This window comes from Engystomops pustulosus, chromosome 1, assembly GCF_040894005.1.
Source record: "Engystomops pustulosus chromosome 1, aEngPut4.maternal, whole genome shotgun sequence".
NCBI lineage: Eukaryota > Metazoa > Chordata > Amphibia > Anura > Leptodactylidae > Engystomops > Engystomops pustulosus.
The window spans coordinates 200551613-200567663 of record NC_092411.1 but is presented as its reverse complement, the minus strand read 5'-3'; the positions used below and the strand labels follow the sequence as shown (position 1 = coordinate 200567663).

At 37.9% G+C, this 16051-nt stretch overlaps 1 protein-coding gene across 4 annotated transcripts in view; it reads right to left on the bottom strand.

Moving 5' to 3' along the window:
• The window catches only part of BMPR1B (bone morphogenetic protein receptor type 1B), a 264614-nt gene that overhangs the window by 20769 nt on the left and 227794 nt on the right, over positions 1-16051 (bottom strand). For all 4 annotated transcript variants that reach the window (XM_072117926.1, XM_072117903.1, XM_072117917.1 and 1 more), the window contains 6 exons: positions 15422-15581; positions 9090-9192; positions 7923-8025; positions 3099-3195; positions 2138-2276; positions 987-1179 (listed from right to left, as the gene is read on the bottom strand). In XM_072117926.1, coding sequence (XP_071974027.1) covers positions 987-1179; positions 2138-2276; positions 3099-3195; positions 7923-8025; positions 9090-9192; positions 15422-15564 — 778 coding nt within the window. In that variant the 5' untranslated portion in view covers positions 15565-15581. The remainder of the gene's footprint in view (positions 1-986; positions 1180-2137; positions 2277-3098; positions 3196-7922; positions 8026-9089; positions 9193-15421; positions 15582-16051) is intronic.

Here is a 16051-nt window from a genome sequence, read left to right as displayed (position 1 = left end):
CCTTAATCTTATATTAATGAATACTATCATAAGGTCCCAGCAGGGCAATTGCTCATGGACAGTTAGAGATCACATGACCTCACTTTACATATGAAGAAAGCAGTGCAAAACATGTATATTGGTAAATTAATTACCTAATATCCTGTCCCCCACACTTACACACACTACAAAAACATGAGGTAAAGTTGCCAACCCCTTCAAAGTGGTATTACCACAAAGACAAGATTCTTAAACATACTCAGGATAACAAAATAACACATTCTCTAATTCACTGTTATTAACAAAAATACAGCATTTCACAGATATAATTCCAACCTATCTCCATCAGGCCTGGTATACACAATTTTGATCTGACTGTAAATCTTCTGACTTCGGTAGGGCAGGGCAGATTCTTCTCATGAATAGCTTCTTCTGCTTGCACACTGCAGTGTTCTCTGCATTCTTCCCTCCCCCATGCAAGACAAGCTCACACACAGACACTTCCTGCTGGCAAGCAGCATGGTGCAGAGACTTACTCTACAAGCTACAGATAAGATCTGCATAGCAGGAGACATATAGCAGAGCTGACTGTGTGTGCTATAGCTGAGATGTAGCCATGCTGAGAGTGTCATTGTGTGTTGTATCCATGGATCTCATCATCTCTCATCTCTGATCTGACTCATTCAGATACTAGTGAATGTTCAGAAGCTAAATGAAAGCGTAGATAAACCTATACCCTGGTGATCTAAGCACAGCATCTCACAGTACCAGGGGAACCATGCAGTGTCTGCTTAGAGAGTCCCCGCCCACACTCTGGAATTTTACAATGACCATCACCTAGTAATAGGAGCTAAAACAGCAATAAAACTGAGAAAAATTGTAAAGTAAGGGGTTAAAAATTATTTTTATTGTGTAAATATCACTAGGGGATTGACATTTTTTTACTTTCTTTCATGGGTAAACCCTTTTAATTTCTTAAATAGCTCGAAATGACTATTATAACTTACCTAAAATATTTTCATGCCTCATGAGTACAGTCTGATAGATTTCAGTCTCCCTGAACCAGCTGGCCTCTTCGGTGGTAAAGAACACTTTGACTGCCACTTTCTCTCCGCGCCATTTGCCCATCCACACTTCTCCGTATCTCCCTTTGCCAATCTGCTTTACCATTTGAATCTGCTTTGCTATTGTCCTTTGTACCTATGAACACGACCAAAACCAACAACACATTACTTACCAAAGAAAATGACCACCCAGCATTAACATGACTAATCCAGAACAAACAAAGGGGAGTAAGAAATATCACTGGAGATTAATTTTACTGAATGCAACATTTCTCCTTCCTCCCGAGAGTACCTGAAAATATTACTGTGGCCCTGTAAAGCTGGAAACCGTAAAACTAAATATGCAGTAATTTGAGGCCATATTCACAAAGGTTATTTTGCTAAAGAGTTCTTGGTTCATTTGCTGCCACCCACATGTACAGGATAACTTTATCAGAAATTTAAATGTGAAAAATGATTTAATAATGTATTAAAACTGACACTGAGCGCATAGCTTTTTTCATCTGTTTCGAGTTAAGTAAAAAAAAAAAACTGATTATTTTACATGGATACGTATAACAATTCTTCTATTAATATATTTGCTGCCATGCAGCATTGATCAGAGCAAATTGGAGTGAACAGCTATGTAAGTCACACCGAGTTTAGTGAAAAAAACATTCTAGATAATCCAACACTAATATTGTCTATGTGGTATATTTTCAATGGTACAGCCATAAAAGTCACAACTAGGAGTGTGTGCTTAAAAATCTTTCTATTATACCTCATCTTTGTGTGGTCTCCACTGGCTTGGCTAAGAAATAATGAGAATTAACACTGTGAATATAGCCTAAGGCAAAAGAATAAATTTCCTTGGAAATGACAGATCCTTCTGATTCCGTCTATCACTAAAATGAATGGCCACAAAGCAATATAGAATTTTTTTTTTTTCGCAGTATAGCAGTAACAAACTTGTAACCTCTAAAATATTTGAATACTGAACTATACATCACAAGCCTCACTTTCTTTCTAAGTCACAAGTGTAGAATATAGAACATGCATTGGAGTGTTTTAATGTAATTATGTATGATTCCTCAAAATCCTGCTGACTTTCTTACCAGCAGAGGGAGCCCTGATCCACTTCCAGAGCTTTGTGACTGTTCAATGAGATCCTTCAGAGACTCCCCAGGTGGGATATAAGTCTCATCTTGTTCCAAGCCAATGCTGTAGCGGGGTCTTGCCTCTTGCCTTTTATACCTATTTATAAGACAATGCTGTAAACTCTATAGTATAAGAAGATGACAATATTGTGAAGGTAACATGGTATATATGCCAGTTTTGCTTAAAGAAACAAAGATGAAATCCTAAATTATTTCAATTAAATACACCTAATACTGAATCATAATTTTTCATGTAAATATTTGTTCTGTCAATGCTGTGTGGAGTCACGGGTTTATTGGCAATCTCTGTATGCACACTGATACAGGGAGGGCTGTAAGTTACTGAAAGCACTATTCAGTATAGAAATAGCAGAGATCTAAATGTATTCATTACAATGTATACAATTTAATTTTTTTCCACAAAATTAAATATCAATATGCTCTGCTTATCCTGCTCTACAATGTGCTAGTACTCTGCATTTTTGTGATTGCTTTAAGGGATAGGGTGCGGTCACACGAATGGATTCCCGTGGCCGGGTGGGCACACTTCGGCGAGCTGGAAAGGAGGTGAGTGGAGCGCTGCTCTCTTCTTCCTTCTCTATAGAAAATAACGCGGCCATAGCGTTCTTACGTCCGAAGTTATAGCAGGCACTCGTTGTGCTCACCGTACAAAGCCTGGGTGCCATAGCCGCATACAGGGGATGTATATCCATCCGGCTTTAGTCTTTAGTGGGGCAACCCAGCCTTCTCATCAGACCCAACTAATTCACTGCAGAGGTACTTTTAGTGAACTCATAGATGGAGTCATAAGTGGTGGTCATCCCTCTATTTCCTATAGATGGCAGGCAAGCTCTTCATTAGAAGTGTCAATTGCTCCCCTTCAGGGTGATTATCAGTATCTACATCCAAGTGTTCTTACCTGAAGTAACAGAATATTAAAATGACAGCCAGGATGATGCTGCACACAGTCACAGAGATGAGGAGAGCCATGTAATGAATACTGCCGTCAACAAAGTCTATGAGGAAAGGAAGACATAAAAGAGATTTAAAAAATTGGGGGTAAATATTACGTTACAGAACTTCTAAATATTCTATAATACTCTTTGTGGTAAAGGCGGCAATTTTTATGTGCATCGCATAGAATTTTTTTTAATATGTTACCAGGAGCTAGGAATTTAGTACAGTATCTGGCAGTCCTGATCATAAACTGAAATAACCTGCACAACAGTAATAAGATTATGAGCTCATTAAGATGGATAATTATATCTGCAAGATATTCCCAAGACTAAAATTCACATCCCCAGTTTGTAAAGTAAAGTTATCCTTTTGGCAGCGGTCTCACTGCACAGATTCCCACTGGAAGAACCCCATCCACATAGCAAATCTCAGTGTAGCCCATATGTGCAGTAAAATAACCTTTCTGTGCCTAGACCATACACAGACTGCAGCATGGTCCTTGTCTTGGAAGGAAATTAGTAGATCAACAATTTCTTTCAAAAGACAGGCCACATTCATGCCATAGCTGAACACCGAAAAACGAGAACTTCAGCTTTATCGACTCATCCTGCCATGGTGCTATTAAGTTACAGCTTTACGAAAAGTATTGAGACAAGAGACTCCTTGGGGACCTCTTAGTTTACGCTTTTTAAAGACTTGCTTTCGTGTTGCCTTTTTTTCCTTTTTTTGTCTTTAACTCTTTAGCTTGTAGACTTCCATGAGTTGGAATGGCTTGAACCATATCCATTGCTTTTGGCTTCTTTTCTATCATGTAAGCATGCGAGGCGTATCTGAGGTCTCTGAAAAGAGATATGGACAAGATGTCTATCAGGACAGAACAGGAGCTCATCGGTCACTTCTCGCTTCAGCTGCAGCTCTCTACCTGTGCCGTGACTCGAAGAGTGTGATAGATGAAATGGAGAAGCCACTAGGGAGCTTGCCTTTTTTTTTTGAGGAAAGAAGTGAAACAAAGGACTGAAAGCTTCATTTCATGGTTTATTAACAGTTTAGCTTCTTTTAATGGCAGCCACTTCTCTTTGAAATGTGTGGTTTGTAACCGTTTAGGATGTCAGTATGAATCTGCCTGATAGAGATTACAGATAACCTAAACAAAATAGCTTCCTCGCGAAACAAAGGCAATGTACCATAATGTAGAGACCCCACTCTTGCCAGTTAATGTGTTTATATTATTCATGAAAAAAGTATATTTTAATTTCATCAGAACATGTCACACATATACATATTTTCCCCCATATATCTGGGATGTGTAACATTCCCTAGAGGACAAGATATGACAAGATGACTTTGCTGCTTAATGTGAAATACTATATGAGATATATTTCTAAGTCATCAGAAATCATGGTACCGGTTTAGAGAAAGACTATCTACATATCGTATTAGAGAATTGCCTGTGTTGCTTGTTTTTATAGAACACGCAGGTGGGGAATCTGATTTAGCAACTTAGCAATTATATTATAATTGTTCATAATGCAGTTTCCTAAAATATGAGTTGACATGGCTCCAAATCAGATCTGTATTTTAATAATGCTCAGTTACATTCAGTTGTGCAGGACTATTACAAAAATGAATTAAAATGTCCTGGGTAACAGAGCATGTAAAGGATTTAAAGCTACTTAACATACAACACTCATATCTACGTATCAATGCCTTCTTTCATCATGATGATACAGTTCATGTTTTGTTAAAAGGATGTTTTGTTTATGCTTGACAATTCTTCCAAATTTGTGTTAAATTTATAAATGTTATATTTTTAAATATAATGAAAACGAGAGTTATATTTGATATCATATATGATTACATATAACATCATTAAAAGATTAAAAAATTAGATAAAACAAAAACATTTTTAAAAGATGGTCCATAAAAAATATATGATTCACCAGAAAATGAACTAATTTTAACCAAGTTTTTAACCTGATGACTACTCAGAGAGCATTCTCTATATACCTCAATGAGGTGGCTGCACATCATTGGTGCCTATTGTCATGAGGCTGCTGTAAAGCATATCAGAAAATAGAAGACACATCTTCAATCAGGTATCTACTGTAGATTGATCACGAGCATGATAATTCAGTGGATTATACATGGTGACATTTATGAGCTCGTCTTTAAGCCTCTGACGGGTCACCACAATGGACATGTCGCTGGTAGTGTGAATATGGTTTATGAAATTAATAACTTTTTATACTGTAGATAAAAATGTAACTACAGGTTCAAGGTACATTATTACTATTGCATTATTAGAGAAAGAACAACTGTAATGAAATTACAGAAATTAACAAAAGTTCTATTAGCTACAGGTAATCATTTATCTATTATTAATTGAAGTTTTTAATTTTTTAGTGGGTCTATATACATTAAGCTCATTACATTGCAGTAAGGCAAGTTGTACTGGAACAAGCACTATCTATACACTGTACGAGACGCTGGAAAAAGCATGGCTCTACCTCATGACTCTTCACTGATGATTAAAATATATCATAAAATGTTTACATGCTGCATTGTCCATAATATAAAGTAGGACGTCGCTGTCCTTGTTACCATGCTGGTTAAAAACTGGGTGGCAATTTGGGACCCAACTCCTCCTGACACCTTCCCTTTACATATAAACAATGAGGAAAAAACATGTAATTTTTCTAATTAAATGTCTATTTCTACTATAATTTTTCTTGTCCATCCCTTTTTAATTGCTAGTGCTATACATAATTAGTCCTAATATATTCCTGGGTTATGACCCATTGAGCTAGCACTACAGTAACTTTAGGAAGATGTATCATAATTGCAGAATGTGATATTTTGACCTGTATGCCAGTATAGTCTTCTATGTATAAAATAGATATCAGCTCAGCAATAATTGCTCAGACTATTGTGGTGCCCATTTAGCATCTAGTCAACCTAAGAGCCAGACATCATGGCACCACTGCTGCCAGTTAGGAGTGACTTTTATCATTGTTTATCTCCTCGGCCCCTCCCATATATATTACTAGAATTCATTTTTGTAAAGATTTCCAGTAATGTTTGGTATGGCAATTATATATTATAGAGCCTTAGTGTAAGAATTGAATTTATTTCCAAGCACTTTAGTAAAGCTAAATGGATATCAGATACATCTATAATTTGAACAGAGATAGTAAGTACGTTTTTCTTAATACTGCATTACAGCTTATGGCTCAATACAGGACTGATGAACTTGCCTATTGCACTTTTCAATAGATGTATTATTTTACAGAACTTTATTGTACCGTACTTTATAACTACACAGTGAGACATTCCTGACACTACTCCTGTTACTTGTCCACTCTGTTTGCTTTTCCTCACATCTCCTAAGATCTCCATAGCCCTTAATTTTAGCATAACCTTCCAGCAAAGGTTAATTATATCTGACCTGCAAATAAGTCATGAATCTAACCCCAGCTTCCTCACCACTGTGCCCTTAGACAGAGGCTATTGACCATGGAAAACCTTTTCAGATGTTCAAAAAGGACCCGCACTGTGGGAAAAGCCTCACTTCAACGCTACTTTCTGTCATGTGTATTTTATTAATGATCACTTAGGTTGTTTTTGTAGAAGCCAAGAACCATAAGGCTGAAGACATATGGAGTTCTTGTTACTTTTTTGAAGCAAATTTTGCAGCAGTTTTGTTAACCAATACTAAGAATAGGTTTAAAAAAGTGGCCCAATAAAAAAAACTGCAAAAAATATCTAAAATTCTTATTTAAATTGCACATTTTGATATGTATTTCCAGAAGGATTTGTGATATGTAAAAATATTTCTTTATAAGTCGGGGATTGCCAGTATTATGTTGGGTTAACTTAAAGACATAGCATATCATTCTGCATGTATGTGCAGTATTACGGTAATTACTGGGGCACTGGATATGCTTTAGTTACGGGGGGCTGTATATTTATTAATTACTTGGGGGCTCTATAGTAGTTAGGGGGCTGAATATATTCATCACTGGGGGCTGTACATTAGTGACTTGGGAGCTGTATGTATTAATTACTGGGGAGGAGGCTGTATATTTATTAATTACTGGGGGGCTTTATATATTCATCACTGGGGGGGCACTATAGACGTCTATGGGGACTGTGATCTGTCCACAAATTGTGCAGCGAGATCATGGTCCCGCTCACGTTTTTGTGCATGAGACCTAATACATGGATTACTGACTAAGGGTGGGGGTTACCTATTACATGGATGCTAAATGTGCGCCCTGTCTGGGCTACATTCTGTGGGGGCCTCCACCAGATTTTGCGGTCCAGGGCCCCCACCAACCTTAATCGGTCCCTGGATGTGACTCCATCACTTGTGCAATGAGGTTAGAGTGTACTGCTCCAGCTTCATTGGGCACTAGAAATGGTTCCGATGCGGACCCATTTCTAGGTAAATATAAAGGTTTATTTTTTGATAGCACCCACAGATATAACTCTAATGAAATATTTATAAAAGCAAAGATCATGACTATTAGACTATGGAAGTTTCTGTGAAAGCTGGGCAATAAAGAGGAACAGTTTTGAAATCGTTCAACTTAGATGTTGAAGAACAATGTTTTAGAAATGGCAAAGAAGACAAAAATACCACATCTAGCTTTTCAATCAAATAATCAGAATGTCACAGAAATAATGACCACGACTGAAGACCTAAACATAAGACAGGATCTTAGATGACCTTAAAAGCTTATTATAATAATTGTAAGCTATGTGGTTAAAAGCTCCAATCTGTTACCTTTATTTTTAATTGGAGGCAAAGTGGGGTGAAGATCTCTGTTACAAAAGTCTTCATCTGTACAACATTCAATGGATCTCCTTTGATGCGGAATAGGTGTATCCTGAAATAAAACCAGAACTCAATTATTGAAATAAAAAATATTTACACAATTTGTAAGAACACTTTAGCCATACTATTAATTCTTCAGGTGAATACAGTCTCTATGAGTTTACATGATTTCTGAGTAAACAGCAAGTTAATTCTTGCCAGGACTCCTAATAGAGGCAGTGAGAGTCTTGCTTACCCCACCCACACACAGTGTTTGACGGCTCTCACTGTATCGGTGTGTATACACAGAACATTGTCAATTAGTGTTAGTAGGTAGGCTAACTCACACTGCTAAGCACTGCTAGGTTAAGCAGTTATTGTATATCAGATGAAGTTTACTGGAGGAAGGGGCTGTAAGAAATAACAGTATTCATTTTGTAATTCATGATAAAACTTTAGTATGTATAGTGTATATATTACCCAACTTATTATTTTACTATATTAAATGTTCATGGTTATTTGTGTTTTTATGAGCTACACACATTTCTGTTACGACCACACATTGACAATCATAAAGGACATGTGGGAAATAAAAATATGATACAACTGAGGGTTTGGAAAACATCCCCACATTTCATATAATCTGCCATTGAATTAATAATTGTTCTAACATACAATTAGGTCAAAAGTGCAAATGATTCTTACACTGACTTATGAATTGGATGCCTTATATGAACACATTCCAAAGCATGTCAGGAAGACAGATGTCCTTATTATGTCCTGTGATGCCCACACATTTGCTTGTCCCATTACAATCTGAGTTTTAATCAAAGTCCTAAGATCTCCTCATTGCTTAAGGACCTCTCCATCACCAACATGCAGCTGTGACACAGAATGTCCTTTTGTCATCTGATCACTCTTGTTATAGGTATCCTATGGAAAGCACTCTTTTATTTAAGGCCTGAAAGAAACAATATCTGCTTAAGAATCGCTCAAGACTGTAGGCTGTCAATTTGGTTGCATGGTATCTATTTACTTAAGTATTACAGGTGGCAAGACAATGCCTTTTAGAAGATGTCTTAGAAGGAATATTCTCAATAGAACAGTGGTGGCCATTGTATGCAGCCATCAACTTACCCTGCACTGAAAGTCTGAACCTTCTAATCCTAAGCAACCAGAGGTGATCACAGGAAGTCCCGATTCATCTTCTTCTATAATGGTGAAACAGTAACCATCCGTCCTGTCAAAAAACAAATTTAGTTACTAACTGTACAATAATGAATCATAGGAAATGCAAGCAGTTATTTTGTATTCTGATGAACATATCATCTGCAATAAATGACTTACTTCCCTGTCTAGTATAAAGTGTACATTATATGTTTTGTCTTTTCATCCTCCATTCACATCCTAGTCACAGCCCAGCAGTTCTACCTTCTTTCAAGAATCCTGCGGCTCCCTTTTCAATTAATTTGGCTTCCATTCTGCAGGCCTCCACAGGGCCCTACACATGCAGAGCTGTGTCCACTTCCACCTCTATAGGTACACCACTTATCTGTATTCCTTATCATAACATCTAACATTGCCAGTGTACTTTCACCAGACTGCCGTCATTTTCAAATTGTTTCAATTTGTAAAGGAGGCTGTTAATGTGTATATTTTATCTATAACCACTGTCCTCTATGGTGGTCTTGACAGATGGCACAAATGCTTTACTGGGTCTTTGTGGGCTCAGCTGTTTGCTCTTCACCTGCTAGTATACAACAAACAGGTGGACACTGGTAAGGATCTATAAGGAAATGTACCCAACAGAGAACCAATAAATTTCAGCTGCTATGTCAGAGCCTGCAGTTGCCTCTTCCAGCGACACGGAATTGGAGGTGATGTGAATTTCCATATGTGACTTCTCTGATTCACTGGCAATGCCTCTTGGAAAACAAAGGTCGTAAAATCAGCCACTTTACAGGTCATTACAAAAGCTTACAGCTATAAAGCATGCTTAGCATGTGTTCAAGGCAGGCTATGCTATAACACTTCATAGTCTGCAGGGCTGAAGTATGACAACATCCGGCCCCTGTCAGTATATTTTCAGAAGTCCCCGCTTGTTTCATCTACTACAGATATCATGTTCTGAGCAGGGGAAGCCCTAGTCCACCTGTCCATAGCTTAATGACACTTCCGCATGAAGACTCATTTGTAACATTTGGATTAACGTCCTCATGTAACATGAAAACCACCCACATTTCCTTCATTACCACACGGTTTGCCTAATCCTTTCACTACACCAAAGCACGAAATGATGTTGGTCAGCAACTATAAATGGTATGGCTCTGTGAGAATTAGTCTGCCACCAATATGACATACTTTGTTATCTAAAAGTATAAAAAGGTGTTTAACAGCCTCTCAGAATGTTTTCCCTCAGCAGTCATCCAAACACTGTCTGAATTACGTCACAGGCAAATTAATTTGGCATGGCTCACATTTCCCATTGAGGTGGTAGAGACATTACACCTGTGGTGAAGAAAAGTCTCAGAAGCCAACTCATAAAACATTTCAAGCCTAAAATAAAATCTTTCCTCACTTTAAAATTCTCAACGTTACAAGAGATCATCTGCGCTACTGAAATAGGTACTTTTAGATAAGAAAGCAGCATCCTGTAAGGGTGAATTTAACATATAAATATAAACTTTTCCCTGTCTATAGGGTCTACTGCACAGGGTATGTAGACAGATAACATTCCCCGAAAATGAGTCACATAAACGGGCCATTCCATATCACAGCAAGAGGATATTTAACCTGAAATTACTGCTTTGTTAAGTAGGGCTATGTCCACACAGGCCATCCATATATTTGCTTATATTTATCAGCTGCTTCTTCTGTGCCAAAACTTCACTTTAGGAATATGCAAATGCTGCCAAAGTGGTTCGGATGGCATTAACAGAGCGGCCGCTATGGAGCTCCGGCTCCAACAACAACCCATTGTACACTTTCACCGCTTTTCCCCTCCAGCTTCATCACCCCTGGGTCCAGCGAGATGTGAAGCCAGAGCCCTGAGGTGCTCTGCTAATGTCTCATGAAGCACTTTAGCTTAAATTGCCATATTTGCCATAGAAGAAGAATCTGGACAATAAAAACGAAGTTATGTGTGGCATGTGTGGGCATAGCCCTGTATATCATAGCAGTCAGTTAGGTAGGTAAATTATGGTGATGGATTACTTTTTAAAAAGTTAAAGAGATTCCATAATGAGGATTACCTAAGGATTTTCCAAGTTTATATATAGAAGGCTGGTTATACAATGCACAAGTAAAGATTTAAAATAAATGAATTATTTTAATGAGAATGAACCAAGTTCAGAAATAAGCCACTGGTTCTGACAACTGTTGATGCCACTGATTACATCAATGCGATTTCACTGATTCCACTGATGTATATGCTGCACTATGTTAATGGACATGCATATATACAATAATCTTTATGGTTAATTTAGAAGCACACTTTGCACTGAATGAGCAGTCATGTCTTAGGGGTAGGGAGCGCTGCATGACCCCAAATAAGCAGAATGGCAAGCTCTGCTTACTGGCACAGATTGGCTTTCATATTCACTTTGCCGTTTCTAAAAAAGATACATCACTTTTCCTCTCTGCCTGGGATTTTATATCCAACAATAATCCTATTCGAAACAATCTTTCAAGTTTTCTCCATTAATAATGATGTTAACACCCTGTAAAACACTGTGAGAACTTTCTATTTGGTATTAGGGTAGGTTTCCACATGGCACAGATCACTAGAGACAGACTAAAGCCAGACTTGGCTGATATCCCAGAGTATTGAAAATGCGGAACTCTGCTTTTCTAAGGCAACTGAAGCTACAACACCAACCTGGCCCTGCCCGTTCCATGATGAGCTATTAGATTGGCTGCATTTAGAGTGATTTACAGCTCCATTATAGGATGACTGACAATAATTGGTCTGTTTATTAAATGATGAAGGCAATGGTAATAGGCAGCAGCAAGAAGGGATCATCACCTCCAGGCACAGACCATTGATATGGTACAGCTTTATCATAAGAAATTTACTATGATCCTATATGAAATTATAAAGATGATTATTATTAATAAAGTCAAGTAATGCACCTAATAATCATAGGCGATGCGGATTTTGTTTAATTGTATTTTATGTACACTACATATGTATCCAATACTAACTGTGTCACCTATAAAATAATTCTCTTAAACTCTTTTTCTATTGCATAAAGTAGATTCATTGACCCAATATTGTAAATTATGCATTTGCAATATTTGGCCATATTTAGTTCAAAATAATAACTTATATATGAAACATATGCATAACTTATATATGAAACACAGGACACATGAAGGACTTCATTCCATTAACATGTGTTTGCATGGGGAAGAACTGTAAATAACTATAATCTATCCCATATATCTAAGGCCTCGTCCAGACAATCATATTTGGCGGACAAGAACTGGCCACACAAGCTGCAGCAAGCTCACATCCGCCATTAATTTGCATTATGCACAGTCACGGTGCTCACTCCTCTGGTTTGGGGCAAGGTACAAGGCCAAGGCGCTTATCCTGAGTGGGATGTTTTCTGGTACATACACATACATGTGACTATAATGGAAAATGTTCATTGAATCTCAAAGGGGTATTCTCTTTATAAAAATGTAAGTCTTATTATTATCATGATTCTTATGGTCTATGTATATACAGGATATGCTATAAATGTTTGAGAGATTGTTAAACCTGCCTTGACTGGTGAGGTAGTCTCTGGCTAGTAAATCCATACAGGGAATGAATGTAAAGGCAGTCTAGCAGGTGCATGACTCTCTCCAGAAAAGTTAGACATCTGTTTTTAAGACTCTACACACATGCATAACCACCTCTCCATTCATCTCTTCCCTGGCATTGGTAGCCTCGCTAATCAGAATGTAAGTCAGGAACCTGTATGGGTAAGACATTTATGGAAAAACATCATAAATGGAAGTACCAAAAGTATTACTAATCAGAACTTCAGCAAGGGTTCACATCAGACTAATCTTCTTTTTTTGCCTGCGTTTCCAGAATAGCTTACTAGCCAATGGTACCAGTGCTGTTAATAAATATTTGAGGCTGTTAAAGATCTATATTCTCTAACCACAAATTAAAGTTTCACAATATTTATGTAAAGAATACATACATCTATACAAACACAAACATCTATAATAAATCATCTGGCATAGTTCACAATACAGTATTTTTCGGACTATAGGGCGCACCGGATTATAAGGCGCACCATCAATAAATGACTGCTAAATCCTCTAAGTTCATAAATAAGGCGCACCGGATTATAAAGCGCACCTGATTATAAGAATGAATGACCAGCAGGTGGAAGACCTGTGCACAGTTCAAGGCAGCTGTTGTCTGTATGTACGGTTCATATATAAGGTGCACTGGACTATAAGGCGCACCTTTGATTTCTGAAAAAAATCAAAGAATTTATTGTGCGTCTTATAGTCTGAAAAATACGGTACTCTCAAAAAAACTTGGTTCAGTGGTTCACTAGTCGAAAAACCAAGAACATACTAATTTGCATCTTACATACCCTCAAAAATAGTAGTACGAAAAGAATGATCCAGCGCTTTGTGTTTGGGAAACAAATACTCCAGGCGTTTTATTTCAAGATACAAGGAAGGGTGTAGACATCACATAAACCCTGGCACTGCGTCCAAGAGGTGGACTACACTGTCCAGCCTACGCGTTTCGAGCGCATACACACGCTCTTTGTCAAGGCTTAGCTAAGCCTTAGCTAAGGCTAAGCCTTGACAAAGAGCGTGTGTATGCGCTCGAAACGCGTAGGCTGGACAGTGTAGTCCACCTCTTGGACGCAGTGCCGGGGTTTATGTGATGTCTACACCCTTCCTTGTATCTTGAAATAAAACGCCTGGAGTATTTGTTTCCCAAACACAAAGCGCTGGATCATTCTTTTCGTACTACTATTGCTTTACACGCTGGTCACGTGGGATCCGAGTCGCTGGGACCGAAATCTCCTCAGGAAGAATCCGAAAAGCGGGTGAGAGCAATTCTACTTTTCTCTTCACACTTTATACCATTGACTTTCGTGTTCATACCCTCAAAAACACCACTGTTCATGTAATAGAGCAAGCAACTCATAACACATTACTAATTTTATATATATAATAAATATAAATATATGTATATAGGGCCGGCTGCAAGTGCCAGGGTCCAGAGCTGCTGGAGGGACCCACATAAGACTGTACATAAGGAATCCATGTGGGTAAGGAGGCTGTATCTAGTGAATCCATAGGGTGTGAGGGTATATAAAATAACCGTGAGGGGGCTGTTTTGTATGATAAACTAGGGAACATTTTAAGGAACTTGAGACCGATTTAGTTTCTGAATTTTGAATGCTGCCACATGAGTTCGCTGCAAATGGGCTCACTCAGGCTCTGTCGCCCATGGGCTTACTGAAACCTGGTGCCGACCCTATATATATATATATATATATATATATACTGTGTATGTTGTCTGTCAATAGTTTCCAAAATCTTTTAATGATGACTAGATTACTGAAAAATTAACAACTGCACCCTATTGTGTAATAAATATAGGGTTAGATGTATTAAAAGGTAGGCTCTGTACAGCTTTTAAAAGACTGTCTTAGGCGCGTTGCTGCCATTCACATGTATTATTGTGGTTTATACTGCTTGATACATTACCAATTTGCTTTTTAATCCCATGGCCAAAAACATATGACTTTTTTCTAAGTTGTCTTTGAGAACGCCATCTTGCCTAAGGTACTGTTAACAGCATTTAGTGATTTGCTTTAAAGCAGCCTCATGGCAACAAGCAGCCATAGACTGGAGATGACTCACTGAGGACCATGAGTAGGGCCGGGCAGTTGATAAAATGTGGCAGCACCGCTTGTCAATAGTGGATTTAAAAAAATTGCTCAGTTTTGTTATCTATTAAGAGGTTTTTGTGCAAGGAGGGGGAGTAAATAGCCTGTGATATCATCTATTGACAGTAGTGAACTTAATTACTGTGTTATTAGTGTGTACTATGGTGGCGTTATCTTCCATTGTAATCCTGTCTGGTTTTTCGGTTGTGTAAATAAGGTGACTGCTGCAAATAAGCAAATGTCTATTAATATTTGGCCTACTACACAGGGTTAAAATTGCAGGATTCAGTTTTACATAAAAATGTTAAAAACATTTTCTTAAAGTTACTCCTTCACTTTAGGATAATAAAATCAATGTTTCCCTTTATACATATACTTGAGTCAACTCAAAGAAACATAAATCCTGGGTGTCTTCAGTTTCTGGTAAGTATAGACAACCTCCAGCTGTTTTATTGAAAAAGTCCTGGAAACTAGACCTACTTTATATAATAAAGACATGCAAATATAAAAAATAATGGCTGTGTTCCATACGGTGTCATATATACCAACCAGCATGTATTGTTGAATGAGTCCTCTGGGCAATGGTGATGACAGTAACATGACAGCATCTTCTGTGGTGGGGCAGGTGCGGTGCTCTCCGTGTCCTCCTTCCTGCTGTCCACATTGAGTTTCATTGAGCTCCTCAGAAGCATATTATCAAGAAGATTTGCTGAAAAGGAAATGGATAAATTATATGATCTGGGCACCAGGCCAATATCTGGTCACATTTAAATATCCCAAAAAGAAAGCAAATAATTTCACAGTAGGTTAAACTTTGGATTTCCATGAAGAAAGCAGCAAGCTCCTAAAGATTACCAGATGAACTTCCAACACTATAAATCTTCAGACGTAAAGCTATACTCCTACTTGTTTAACATTCGCAGCGGTCGAGCAAATGATAATACCAACAGAACAACCCCAAGCAAAAGGAAATGAAGCTTAAATGAAAGGGCACCAGCAAATATCTAATACCAACAACGTGTTAGCAGTATAATGGTGTCAAAATCAAATTCTTAAACTAGATGAAGCTCCAAGAAGACACTAATGAGCTTAATAATGGATAGCTGAGAGGACACTGCTTGGAGTTCCAAAACATTCTCGACAGCCGAAGAATTTCAGCACAAGTGGTGTGACTTCCAC